Raw genomic sequence first — 14,371 nt, forward strand, 5'->3', positions numbered from 1 at the left:
CTTGAGACCATATAATGATTTTTGAAGATGACAGACATAATGTGGACAAGAAGGATCTACAAACCCTTGAGGTTGAGACATAAACTTTGATAGAGATTTTATTACACACGCAAACGGGTTAAAAACTCCTATATTACTTGCAAGAAAGACAAGGTTGTAGTATAAACGGTTCTCGCGAAATCGTTCTCCACAGGGATTATTAAATAATTCGAAACAAACCAAATTTCAATTAATTATTGTAAAACAGAAAGTTGAGATGATTAGTTTTATAACCTACTTAAATTAAAACGAATTTAATTAATAAAAATAAACTAATATGCAATATTAAAGATGAAGGGGAAAGAAAACTGTTTTTGAAAAATCAAATTAAGAAAGCATTAGGGTTCCACTATCACCTAGCAATCCTATATATTTTTACCAATTACTTATGATCTACACATGCCACTTTGAATGTTAGGTTTTCCTAATTTATATTCCTCTTGGAACCTCCAACATAGAATGTATATCTAACATGCAACCTGTTCGGACGTTCGGATCAAATCTGAACATGGGAGACTCATTATGCTTTATGAAAACCCTTTGAAAAACCATGCAACCCTTAAGACGTGGTGTTCATCTTAAGTGAAATTACAATTATTAATCACAAGAAGCCAACATCAATTTCAGGGAACCTTCCGACCAAAACTGCATCAAATTACTTTTCTAAATATCCTAATGGTGATCATGCATTAAGACAATTAGATAGTTTTAATCACGGTGATCAATAATTCCAAGTATGTGTGCAATCAATTATAAGCAATTAAATAAAATTACATATTCATGTTAAGGCTTAAGGCTTCGCCCTAGTAAAAGGAATTAGTTAGGTATATTCATAATTGAAATCATAGAAAATATTATTAAGAATAAAAGGAATGAAAACACCTTAAAGTAGAAAATCTCCAAGAACACTAGCAATTACTCTCTGTCTCCAAAGTAGCCTAAAATAAAACATCCCCCAAAACTAGAACCGGCCAAAGCCTTTTAATATCTCCCTAAAGCTAGCGCACAAACCCTAACAACCAAGTATTTTATTCTCACTAAGAAACTAAATAATAATAAAATAAAATAGAAAATAAAGTCCTAATTAAACTAGGAGAACCTGCCAAGTACTTGTCCAGCCATGTTTTAGCTTCAAATCTTCTCCAAATCCGACCCATGATAGCTTGTTTTGAAGATCAGGATGTTCTGAACACATCTCCAAAAGGCCACGAACTCATCCGAGCTCATGTTGGGCTCCAAAAACGCAAGTTAAGCCCAAAACGTCACTATTCCAGCACTGCGCATTGCTCCTTTATTTTATTGCCAGAAAATTATCGCTTGGTAGAAAAATCTGATATTTTAATACGATCAAGCCAAGTGACTCATGAACGTCCTCCAATTGGAATTACCCCAAAATTCGTCCATTTGACTATGTTTTTCTCCAGAAGAAGTCGAAAGTCCTATATTAGAAATACAATTCAAAGTATCAAAATTCTTCTAAATTATTAACCAAAGTATACTAAGAATAGGGTAAAATATATAATATGAAATTAACTCATCAAACATCTTCCTGAAGACAGCCATGGAGGAATGCATTTTTCACATTTAATTTAAGAAACGGCGAATGCACAAAAAATAGCAAGACTCAAAACATTGCGAATAGTGGCTAGTTTGGCAACGTAACTGAAGGTCTCAAATAGTCAATGCCAGGTCGTTAATGAAAAGCCACGGTCACAAGGCTAGTTTTGTAGTGTTCAACGGAACCATCTGGATTCCGCTTGATACGAAAAACGCATTTGCAACCAAATATAGTCTGAGCAGGTCGAGGTGGAACAAGAGACCACGCCTAGACATTAGTTTTCTCATTCACGGCACCGTGCCATTCCGAATGCTTAGAATCCTAAGAAAAAACAAGTGAACTTACCGGAATTAATAGATATTATAAAAGTAAAAGGAAGAGGAGGCCGGACAGTGTCGTCGTTAGTGAAAATCATAGGTTTAGAGATGCTGTCGCGAATGAGTGTCACCATGGGATAAGTAGAATGCGTGACTAATGAGGGAATGACCAAGAAGGGGCGGCTGGGCACTGTGCATGCGCGGGTAGATGAGGGAATGACTAAGGTAGAGGCGTACTGGGTTGCGCGTTAGATTGAACACAAGGGGCAGAATCGGCTGGAGAGAGGCCACGGTGCATGCGCGGGTATGACAGAATCTTGCATGAGGGGCTCTGGGCTGGAGGTGGAGCGCACAAGATCAAAGGTGTGGTCAGTGGCTAGGACGTGACGGTGAAATTGGGCCTGACAGTCGCTGGGCTCTCGGTGGTGGTTCATAAACTCGTGGTAGAATTACGTTGGGTGCGGGCTAAACAGGTGTGTGTTGTCCAAATGACGGGGTTGGAGAAACGTCCCATTGTAGCAATTTGGTGTGGTCACAACCTGTTTGGGCATCAAGACACTGATAACTCTTATTGTGAGTACTATTAACTTATGAAGACACATGGCTTAGACCGATACATATGGTTCAAGATGACGAAATCAAAGACCTCCAGAGACAGGAAGATGTGAGTCGGTCGGAATATTCATCAGTAAATCAAACATATAAACGAAAATCACTAACTGAAGTAACATGTGAAATCCACACATCGGAATGAATAATATAAAATAGAGAAAAACCACAGATTACTATTAATTTAAACAAGACATGACATTTTCATAAAAAGGTTTATCTAATTTAAAGGGAAAAATAGAGAAAAACCACAGATTACTATTAATTTAAAGGGTAGTTGAGTTGGTTTGCGCACAACCCATATAAAAAGATTTATCTAATTTGACATCAAGACCTAAACTAGAACATAAACAAGACATGACATTTTTATGAAGGATGACAGAGTCTTTGGTGCTAGGTGTATGAGGAGATAGCAGCAAAAGCGTGGAGAACACTGGAGATTGAAGATGGCAATGCTAGAGGGTAAAGCTCATCCTTACAGCGCCCTAAAAAAGGTAGAAACTAGTGCATAAGTCATAGATGGATAGAAGTTAGGTCGAAAACAAAACAAAAGGAGCTTTTTTTTTTAGTAAAACAAGCAACCAAAAGAAGATTTTTGCGGAATTCAAAAATGAGAAAAATATTGCAGATATGGAATTTAGTGGGACGTTATAAGAATTGTACTAGTGTGAACAACATTCATTGAATTGCCAATACCCAAATAAACATTGACGAACCAAGATAGGGTTGCGGTGTAGTAAGAGTGGAAGATTGATCTGTCATGTAAAGATTATTTGGTTGCCAATTTCTAAAACTTGGGTTTTGTGGTAAAGAAGACTACATTAATCGATTTTCATTTTTATGAATCATCTTGGTGAGGTGAGTTATTTTCAGAAATTGTTTGTGATAAAAATCCAATTATAAATTTAGGTTTTTGCATCCAAATTTTGGTATCTCCCATTGGAGATGGTGGCTTTTGGTGAAAACAAAAACAAAAAAGGATAAATAAATGTCAGAAGTGGGGTTTGAACCCACGCCCTCGTTAGAGGACCAGAACTTGAGTCTGGCGCCTTAGACCACTCGGCCATCCTGACTTTATACTAATATATTCTCTCGAAGACTTATTTAACTGCTTCTAAATATGAAACGAAAAATCAAACAGCTTTGAAACTTTTCTTCTTTTAATATTATTGTTAATTTTATTTATCCTAACACATTTCAGAAAGAGATCATCTCCAGATCTCTTTCACCAAGGGCACCGAATCAAGTAATCTAGGCCTTTGAAATTTCATCCAACGATCAAAAATTATTACACCTTTTAAGAGATCAAAACAGGTGGGCAGCGATGAAATTTCAAAAGTCCGAATGACTTAATCCGGTGACCTTGATGAAAGAGATCATAAGAGGATCTCTTTCCCCTCATTTCCAACCCACATCTTTCACATGCCACCTCCTCTCATTTTATTCCGTGTAGTCTTCTAGTATCCTAGTTTTTGGGTGAACCTTCCAACACCCTTCTTGTTATGCTCTATATAAGAAGTCCTAGTATTATATATTTTATACCATTGGGCATGACACATATATATACTGTCGAAGTGTGTGACTACACTACAGTAACTTTAAATCTCATCCAGTTCATTTCACGTCCCAAAGAATACAACTTGGTATTGTAGATTATCGCGATATAGATATAGATGCTACATAATACAGTGACAAAGAATGGGGGGGGTTATGATAGTTTCTTTATAAATCAATAGTGTCTAATCTACAGGCCAGTGGGGAAGAGAAATGAAAAATAAGAAGTAAAAAAAAATATCAGACAAAACAATCCAACAAAACTACAAGAGCCTGCTTTGGTTTGCTTGCTGTCTTGGAACATCTTCTTTCCCAAATTTTCTTCATTCTTTCTTTCTTTTACCCTTGGTTATACATCTTACATATGAACAAGGTATAATGCTGACCTTCTCGACGTTGGACGGACTTGAATTCGATGGTCAACTTCTGCGACTTAACTACGTTAATTTAGTGGACTTCAACTGCATTCTGCTGAAATTTTCTTAATCAACATCATCGCTTAGAGAAAGCAAGCAGCTAGTCCTGTAGCCTCTAACCTCCGAAGGGAATGCAAACCACAGATCTGGATAGATGCTTCTCTTAAAATGGGATTCGCCACCGATGAATGACTCCCAAAGTACATTTCTTGTGATTATTTCATTAAATCTAAAAATACGAAGCCATTCCAAAGACTGTGCAAGAGCATCGATGGTAATAGATTCCTTGACCGTGCAAATACAACGCCCATCACCACCCCAAGGAAAATAAGTGGTAGAATCCTCTGTACATTCCAATGTGCTAAAGCAAATACAACCGAGCTCACCAATACTGCAGACCATACGGGCATGTACTTGGTTAAGGAAGGCAGCAAGAAACCCCTGAAGAGTATCTCCTCCCACATGGGAGCACACACTGAAACTACTACTGCATACATTGTCATTGCCACTGGATCGCGTGCCATAATTGCTTGCTCAACACTTGATATTGTGACAGGGGTGGAAGGCAAAAGAGGGAGCAGACTAAGGTTGAACTGTGAGAGCCGATTGACCAGGGGAAACATAAGGCATCCAAGAGCAACATCCAACTGCCATGTCCCTTTCAAGCTAAATTTAAACCAATCCGGAGGAAGAGGGCGAAAACGAGATAAGCAGCGACAAATTATCGTAATTCCAACAAGACCTTCAGTTACATCAGTTACCAGGCTAAATAAGGCTTGTCCTCTATTCGTTAATGATTCCCTGCTGAAACCTGCCACGTGAGCTGCAAATGGAACCATCCAAGAACCTATGAAGCAAAAAGCAGCAACCCATAGTAGCATGACCTGCATCATGTATATGTCATATCAACTTTGCCAATAACAAAGGGCAACAGTCTCTTTCTTTATTAAATCCTAATTATTAGACACCTTATCTTCATAATTTTTCTTTTTTTTATTCCTCCGTAAAAACTTATCCTTTAAAGTAGACGATGGATGTGACAGCTTGGAATCCATGACTATGGCCTAGTTGCATTCGATTTGAAGTTTTACATTACATAAATGAAACACTCACCTGCAATATGGTCTCTGCTGACCAAGGCACAATCCAACGACTCCCAATTGCTCTAGACACTGCATCTGCAGCCTGAGATATAAACCCCCAGAAAAGAAAAAATGAGAACCTTGATGCTGCCTTGGATATGTTTTCCAGATCAAAGTGATAATAGTGGTTACAGGATATTTCCTGCCACATTTATAACAGTCCATCTTGTGCAAGTGCGTGCATATATCATTTATTTCACTAAATCGGCTAAGCAACAAGGAAATTGGAATCAACATATTCATTTTTTCACTTCAATTTTCTTGACAACCATTGAAGCCTTGATGCTGCCTTGGATATGCTTTCCAGATCAAAGTGATAATAGTGGTCACAGGATATTTCCTGCCACATTTATAACAGTCCATTCTTGTGCATGTTCGTGCATATATCATTTATTTCACTATATCGACTAAGCAACAAGGAAAATGGAATCAACATAATCGTTTTTTCACTTCAATTTTCTTGACAACCATGGACGCATAACTGCAAAGCGAATGTAAGATAATCTGTTGTCCTAATCATACACCCTATTATTAGCTCCAGTCCTTAAGGACATATGTTCCATACAAACAACCTACCCTAGGAGTTTCACTAACAAGGACCACAAGGCAATTTGCTCACCAAAACAAACATACCTGAAGAACTATACAATTTATCCTTGTTTTAGAGATGGCTACTGCAGGTTGTTACTGCCTAAAATTTCCATTAAACAACCATACACTCAAAGTGCATAAACTTCGTCAGTCACCTTAGTATCTTAGGATAATTCAACTGCAAGTGTAAAAGTTAAAGAACTCCTTTTAAGTGATGTGGCGAATATTGCAATAATATTGAACACTACAACCTTGATAGCTTATACTTTGATATAACACTACTACCTTATGTAGATGGATCAACAAGGCAGTTCACCAACACGTCAGAAACTAAACTTCGACCTAACTGGTAAGTCCTAATAATTTCAATAATATTATCGAACGAAATCAACATGTTCTATAAGCTATTCACTATCCAGTTGCTTTACATACCACACGAACAACCCGAGATTCTGAATGAATAAGCAATAACGCAAATATGACTTTGTAACAGAACAAAGAAAGAAATACGACCTCTCGAAGAGTTACTCCCCAATCCCTTTTAACCACCTTAGAATCATCAAACTCGGACTTGACAACTTCCTCGGGCAGTAAGTGTTCAATACATTCCGATTTCGGTGTATCTGAAGAGAACTCCTCTTGCCTAAAGCATGAAATTCTAGTCCACCTCTGCAGAAAAATAACCCGGATATGTAAACTTCCAAATACAAATTTAACGGCATAACATGGAATTAAAAAAGGTCCAAAATTTTCAATTTTTCATGCGTTTGTTCTTACAATTACTTCTATGAACAATCGTACAGCTCAATTAAATAGTCAATAGGAAAAAAGTCCAAAGTTTGTCCATTTTTCGTGCATTTTCTCGGCAACCAAAGAGTGAACAAGGTGTAAACTATCAACACGAAACAGGAAATCCAAAAGTGGTTACCGTATTGGAGGGTCTGGATTGAGATTCGAAGATCCTAAAACTCCGGGAAATTGGATGCAAAGCTCCGGGTCTGGTCGGAAGCCTAGCTCCGGGGGCGGAGGAATGGAGGAAAGGGCGGCGGATAAGGGAGTGAGAGCAAGTGGAGCTCAACATGCTGTGAGCGAGTTCTTCAGAGCTCCGGATACCGTTTGCATATCAGACTGGATTGCGAGGGGGTTTGTTTGTTTGGGGGTTTGAATTTCCGTTTGTTTGGCAGCTGGGATGGAGGAGTTTTGCGTAATCCAATTCCCAGATCCCAGAAAAGAGAGAAGGGGAAAGGGGTTTCTCTCTCTAGGAAAGAATTTGAGGAGAGAGACAGAAAGAAAGAAAGTTAGGAATTTGGTACTGCCCGGCTGGCTGCTGAGCGTGTAATTTATGGGTTTGGGGTGTGTTTGGATACAGGGACAAGAGTGATTTTCCAATTCCCAGAGATTCTGCGGATTGAGGAAATGGGATTTATTACAACTTGTTGGTAATATCTTATTTGTTAAAAACTTTATTTTGTCGTTATCTAGTACTACGATCTACTAATATTTATTTTTAATTGTAAGTCAGAAATTTTAAGTTCAATTCTCATCGGAATTGAGGAAATGGGATTTATTACAAGTTGTTGGTAATATCTTAAGGAAAACTAATGAAAACTTTGAGTTTTAACGATAAGGACAAAATAAAGAATGAAATGAATAGTACCAAGATTGACTTCTTAATGTAAAAATATGTTTTTTCGTTAAAGTGAACAGTACCGGAAGTTTTTTGTTAAAGTTCTAAATATCTTATTGGTTAAAAACTGAGTAGTATTCCTTTTGCTAAAATAAATAAAGAACTGCATTTTGCCAACCTATTCATAAAATTAAATTAAAAAACTATCTTATAAAAGGATTAAAATTATGACAAATTTGATAATTGGACTGGATTGGTCTTTTCATTTCCAGACTGGCCGGCAGGATTGCTGGATTGCTAAAAGATAGAGCAGGAAATAAAATATGGGATTAGGAAGAATGAATTTGTGGACTTTTTCTGGTTGCTTTTGCTTACCCTAAGGCAAGGGTGCTTTGATTTGATTTGGGGCCCTTGGCTTGTCTTATCTACTACAATTCCTATTTTTCTTCTGTCAAAACTTTCAAATAAATGGTGTTCTGCTTTCTTGATAAGAGTTTGACTCTCGTTTTTTTTCTTCTCTTTTCAGATGATCTATCGTAGGCCTCATTTGAACCGCAATTGTAGTCCTACGCATTATGAATGAGTTGATAGATAATGAACGGGAGTGTACACCTTCACATTTTCAGTTTCATTACGACTTGGAGATAACCCTGCTCAATACCCTCCAGGATCTTCTAAAGTCCGGGAAAATATTAAGTATGTGCCGTGTGGCTTGAAATCTTGTGGGGCCAATTACAATCCTGCTTCAAATGACAGACTGCACAAATCTGGCAAAATTCAATAAATTTTGGAACCACTTGGGCCTCAGCAGTACACCCCCAAACAACTTGACATGGACATGAATCTATGAACCACCTCCACCCATGCCTTGTGCCAAGTGAGGAAACATATCTTCCATACCAAGAATCTGAACTTATTCACACAAAACAAAAGTGCTTTTGGATCTTGACAAAAGCAGGCACAATGGAAGTTTTCCTGCCATCAGAACATGTATCACTGGAGGCTTGCTTACACGATGTAGTTCATGCCCACGTTGATCAAACAAATATGAGGAATGTTTAAAGTAACAGGGGGAGACCGGCAATTCTTGCGTAAGAAAGAGTAGGCAACATCGATAGCACACTTCTTTAAGAACGATGAATTCCATTTCGCCTTCTAAGTATGCGTGACCTATTACATATGCTACCCGGCATGCTTTGCTTCCACCAGTTCCTGGAGCTGTTCCTTTAGAAGGGAGTCCTTGCATTTTGCATCCAGCAATCCATACCGAACCTGCCTCCAGTAGTTGAGCTTTAGCGCTTCTTGCTCATAGGTGGCCTGCAAGTTCTGCAGCACGGGAGACTTGGCGCTGCTCACAATGGCTGCAGAACTTGAACAGCTGCTCTCTCCAAGGCCAGATGTTTGTGCCATAACCAACACCGTGCCAAACTTCCCAGATGTCTTTACAACTGCCATGCAGCGGTCCACAGTGCCTTCAGAGGTTCCGGAACCTTCTGCTTCCATTTGGATGAACTCTGCTATGCTCATCACCACGTCAATTTCAAAGTCGTCACCATTTTTAAAGACCTCTTTGTACCCATTCCGAACCATACAGCGGTTCATCCCATAAGATTTGGGTCCAATACGACCACCAAGATACCTTTCTTTCTGGGGAACATAAGCAACAGGAGCAGTTTTACCGCAAACTAAAACAATCACTTGGTAAAAGGCCAGTAGGTTGGTTAAGAAATGAGTAAATGATTCTGGGACTCCGGTAGACAACTCAGTGTAGATGAGGCCGATTCCAGAGACCCTAACAATGCCAAGACTGGGACCCAGCGTGAGCATCCACTTCATTGAAACCTTGTTATGCAAGTCATACAAATACTTCTTCCGCGTGCCATATTGCCAGTGATACATAACTGCCAAGACGACTGCAGACTTAAACTAGGGGAAGCCATGTACCCTTGAGGATTCTCACATGCAAAGATGAAAGGTAGACGGCTTCAACTGAACCGAAAAGTACACAAAATAAAAAGGGACAGCATGAAACCCTGATGCCAAACAAGGTTGATGACAAGCGATGCCAGCCACGTCATTATGATTGTAACAGCCAAAAATGCAATTCCTGATATTAGAAAAGCAGGATAAGCTTTCATTTACAAAAATAAAGAATAAACATAACATAGAAATTTACTATTGTTTTGACTATCACTCGAACAAAATTTACTATTATTTTGACTATCACTTGACAAAAATTATGAGTCCTCGTACTTTAGCAATGGAACGTACGTATATGGTTCAGACAGTAACACACTTCTATCATGAATTTATATCTACTTTGCAGACATACTCGTCAATAAGGAGAACAACAGTATCTTATAATTTATTATTTTTGAGCAAAGATAACATACCATAAGCATTTGCTATACGAATTGTGTCTCGAAAACCAATTGTGACAGCCAAACTGAGGATCATAAGAAACCAACTCAACTCAGGGATGTATATCTGGCCAGGTATCCATCTCTTTGTATGTACAACCTTGACGCTAGGGAAACATCATCTGGCATTGCATTACTTGACAACTGAGAATGTGGAAGAGATAACAGGTTGACTGGCAACAATGGCGGCCAATGGTGCAACCACAAGTACTGGCCACAATAAGGGAGCTACAGAAAAGACATGAGCATTCTTTAGGACAAATAATAGCAACTCTTAATGGGAGCTGCAAGCTGTAAAGTATGGACGCCGGTGCATCCCTGAATCAATATAATCATCCAGACAGCAAGTTGCCTTTGAATTTCTAGAAGCTTACTCGGAACAGAAGCGAAAAAGCTCATAGATACTGCAGATAGATTTCTCAAAAGAAACACAGCTTGTCCCATCTATTGAAGTATTAGGCAAGGGTATATCACCAAAGAAAATGCAACCTGCGTACAGCAACACATGTTAGTTTTCCCCTTGCCACCTAGAACTGCTGATCTAAGCTGCAATAATCAGAAGCATGACACAGAACTAGCGGAGTAAGGTGAAGCCAGCAGGGTAAAATTCAAACATAAGATTCACTTTTCAAGTAGGAACAGGTTCAATCAGATCATGAAACTGTTGTGCCTTGGCCCGTTCGTTAGTGCGGAACCGAGATTCAGATTACAACCTCACCAAAATCACACACAGTTGAACAAAATAAAATACAAGAAATAAAGACACAGAGAAATTTACGAGGTTCGGCAAAAAACTGCCTACGTCCCCGGAGAGATATTGCTCTTCACTATGAGAATAACAGTACAAGTATACATGAGTTAAATCGACATAACCCAATCCCATATCCCTTGTACACCCACTCACAGAATTTTCCCAAGAGCCTCACTCTACCCCAAGAGTTCTTTCACTAGAATACTTTTCACTCTAGCTCTCTTGATTTTCTCTCAACCCATGTTCAACCTTTTCCATGGGAGAGCCGAATGCTCTCCCCCTTGGATGCTCTCTTTCCCACTTCACAAAGGCATAACCAAATGCCTTAATATAAACAAAAGGCCCCGCCTTCTCTCTCTCCTCTTCTCTCTTTCCGCACATCACACAAGGCCAATTCTTTGCCTTTGTAAAAGCCACAAATCAAGGGCTAGACATCATAATGATGTCCCCCTTTTTCTTTGTCCCTTTCTTTAGCCGAAAGTAGCTAGCACTCCACATGGTTGAGATGAAATTGTTGCCAACTCATAATATGAGCCAATCACAACAGAAACAACACTATTTGACTATACATAATGGTGAAGGTGTCACGTTCTTTAAAGTATAAAATAAAATTTTCAGATTTCAAAAGTTGTTTGAATAACAATTCGTCGGACAACAATAAAAAATGAGAGGTACAGAACTTAGAGATACTCCTGCCGGTTAAGGCTGCTCTTCAGAGAGGAAAAAAAATAAAAAAAAAGCTAGACGAATTGTGATTATTACTATCAAACCACAAGTGGTTTTCTGCCAACATATCAATCTCCATGTAGGTTAGACCAAGCCTATACCAGTGTATATTTCTCCAGAAAACAAGTTTCATAGTTCTATTTCATTTCAAAACACATTCAGCATATCAATGTCTAAAAATAACTACGCATCCAGACATAAGTTTCACTTAAATGGCTAATGTATTTCTGTCCAGTAATGTTAAAACCTGTTTTTTCAAACCATGATGGTGAATCCCAAAGCAATCAACCCTGGGTTGCAAAAAGTTGAAAACAATTGAAAACAAACAATGGTATTATTTTTCATCACAACTTCATGGTCAACCCAGAGTGTAGCACCAACAGGAAGACCTAATTTGGCCAAGATCTGCAAACATGGCTTCAGTTCTTGGAATCAACAAACATTGCACGATCATGAGAAGCAAAAGCTAATGGAGAAAAAAATGCAAGTACTCTACTTACCAGTCGCACATAAAAGAATTCCTCCAAGACAAAGCCAGCCATCTTTTCCTGTCGTCTGGAAGAATCTGTAAATATAATATGGAGAAAGAGCCTGATATACTCTTGGATTCCACTCGATGATATTGTAGATTCCAACAGGAGCAATTAACAGTAGCCAAAGGATCATAACTGGAGTGAATATGAAGGCCAACTTGTGGATGCCATGGTGTTGCAAAACAAAAAGGGCAACCAATAAAATACAGGCAACAAGAACCACCACACCTGGTTTGTGTAGAAGTGTTAGCAGCGAAAATGGCATGAGATAAATTTTACTCAGTGACGAAAAAATTTCATGTGGAAAGAACTCACCATTATGAAAATTCGTTTCTTGGAATTTAGCCCTTCAACAGACGCAAAGACTGCAAATGACCGGACACTTGTTAGCACAGGTTGTTAAAGAGAGAACAAATGGCACACAGAACCATGTACGCACCTACAAAATCAATCGTTCCAAGTCCCATTGAAATATATGGAATATTTGAAAGGACCAAAGACATTCGTCAAACAAAGAAAAATCACCCGATACTGCAGGAGTGAGGATACCGACACAAATCACCATGGAAGCTCCAAATAAAACTATAAGAAGTAGACAGGTTTTTGCACTTTTATGTCTCTCAATAAACCTTTTCAATGGAGAAGTGGGCCTGTTTGTATTGGAACAATGGGGGTAGTGATACGTAGAGATCTCCTCATCAGATGCCTGATAATTAGGCGGCAAACAGAATTTCGCATTTCTGCAAAGGAGCGCCTATAATGCAATAACGCCACCTGCAAATGACCCAACCAATACAACCTTAAATCCACAAAACAAGCAAAATGGTTCACAACATCAGTGAGGACAAGTGTAATCACCTATTACCTTAACCATTGTCATTGCTGCTCAACATGACGACGACACATTTTAGCACCGAAATAAGAGTCCAAAAGATAACTGTAAACACCCCAAGTATCGTATCCTCGGTTTGGTAATTGAGCAACCCTCCCGAAAATGTACATTTACAAACATAAGGAGGGGGAATGCTCCAAACACCGAAAAGAAAACCAAAACTCCTATACACGAAAAGGGCAATTTGCCTACATTGACCTCTTCTGTTAACCTGTTTAAACAACACACAGTGCATAAATTTTCGATCTTTAAAGCTAAACACAAAACATTTAACTCATTAAACACAATTCTGGCAATGCACACAATCAATTTCTCTATTCGAACACTAAATTTCGGATCCCCTTTCTGTCCTTTGCTTACAATTTCAGTCCAACTGAACTAAATTAATGAGGAATTTAATGAAGCGTGACGAAGTCAGGAATTTTCGCATAAACTAAAGAATGGGTTAGATTACGGAGAACTTTCTTGCATTTTCTGGGTGAATTTTCTCGAGAAACAAACAGAAAATGGAGGGTTTTTACCGTGGCCAGCCGGGGATGGACCTCGACAGTCCGCTCTGCATCCTCCTGCTCGCTTGAAACTTCAAGAAAATGATGAGAGAATCGAAAAAATAAAAAATAAAATGTAGAAAAATTAAAAGGTGAAATGGATCGAATTCAAAAGAGTCGAACGTTGTAACGGAGATCCAAAACTGGCGGGGTCCCCCTTGCCGCCGGGATTTTCTCGGTGTATTCAGTTTTTATGTTTGAGTGGGCCCCCCAAAAAGTCTGTGGGGGTGCTAAAAGTTTATTTGCAGAATCGTCCTTTGTTATTTACGAAATAACACTTTTGGCACCAAATTAATTAAGCATCCTTGTTTGGCAAGTAACGAAAGAGAGGCTTCTGCTATATTAAAGGCCCTAGGGTTACATCATTCATAACGATAGTTATGCAACAATGGGTGTTTCAAGGTTTAGATTGGCTGAACCAAAGCCATTGTCTTCCTTCTTCAGCAAACCTCTCTTCCCCCTCTCAACTTTGCCTCTCATCGCAACAAAAACAACATAACTGGGGAACACTTCTGTTCATCAGTCACACGCTCAATCCGCTCGAGCCCTAGCTGGTTTTGCATTTCTTTCTTTAAGATACTACTTGCTATCCAATTGGAGTTGCTAAACCTTGAATTGCTTGAACCGGTCTTGAACCAAATAAAATAA

The 14,371-nt window shown here is 38.8% G+C and overlaps 1 protein-coding gene, 1 non-coding gene and 1 pseudogene across 2 annotated transcripts; all 3 read right to left on the reverse strand.

The window, feature by feature from the left end:
- Positions 1-3,512: 3,512 nt before the first annotated feature.
- Positions 3,513-3,596, reverse strand: TRNAL-CAA (transfer RNA leucine (anticodon CAA)). Its single transcript has one exon. It is a non-coding gene; the product is annotated as a tRNA-Leu (tRNA).
- A 628-nt stretch (positions 3,597-4,224) lies between these two features.
- LOC137712997 (uncharacterized) lies at positions 4,225-7,518 on the reverse strand. Its single transcript, XM_068452223.1, has 4 exons — positions 7,155-7,518; positions 6,740-6,895; positions 5,607-5,678; positions 4,225-5,377 (listed from the first exon to the last, which is right to left on the reverse strand). Exons 1-4 carry the CDS (start codon positions 7,305-7,307, stop codon positions 4,709-4,711), a joined length of 1,050 nt encoding a protein of 349 aa, XP_068308324.1. The 5' UTR covers positions 7,308-7,518; the 3' UTR covers positions 4,225-4,708.
- A 902-nt stretch (positions 7,519-8,420) lies between these two features.
- On the reverse strand, positions 8,421-13,831 carry LOC137712252 (potassium transporter 3-like; annotated as a pseudogene).
- Positions 13,832-14,371: the final 540 nt, after the last annotated feature.

Source organism: Pyrus communis, chromosome 13 (assembly GCF_963583255.1).
Source record: "Pyrus communis chromosome 13, drPyrComm1.1, whole genome shotgun sequence".
Lineage (NCBI taxonomy): Eukaryota > Viridiplantae > Streptophyta > Magnoliopsida > Rosales > Rosaceae > Pyrus > Pyrus communis.

Excerpts from the sequence above, each read along its gene's own strand:
- LOC137712997 (XM_068452223.1), bottom strand. The coding sequence starts at position 7,307 with ATGTTGAGCTCCACTTGCTCTCACTCCCTTATCCGCCGCCCTTTCCTC. Across the intron at positions 5,679-6,739 it reads GGGGAGTAACTCTTCGAGAG|GCTGCAGATGCAGTGTCTAG; the intron begins GTCGTATTTCTT and ends TTTATATCTCAG. Across the intron at positions 5,378-5,606 it reads CAGCAGAGACCATATTGCAG|GTCATGCTACTATGGGTTGC; the intron begins GTGAGTGTTTCA and ends TACATGATGCAG.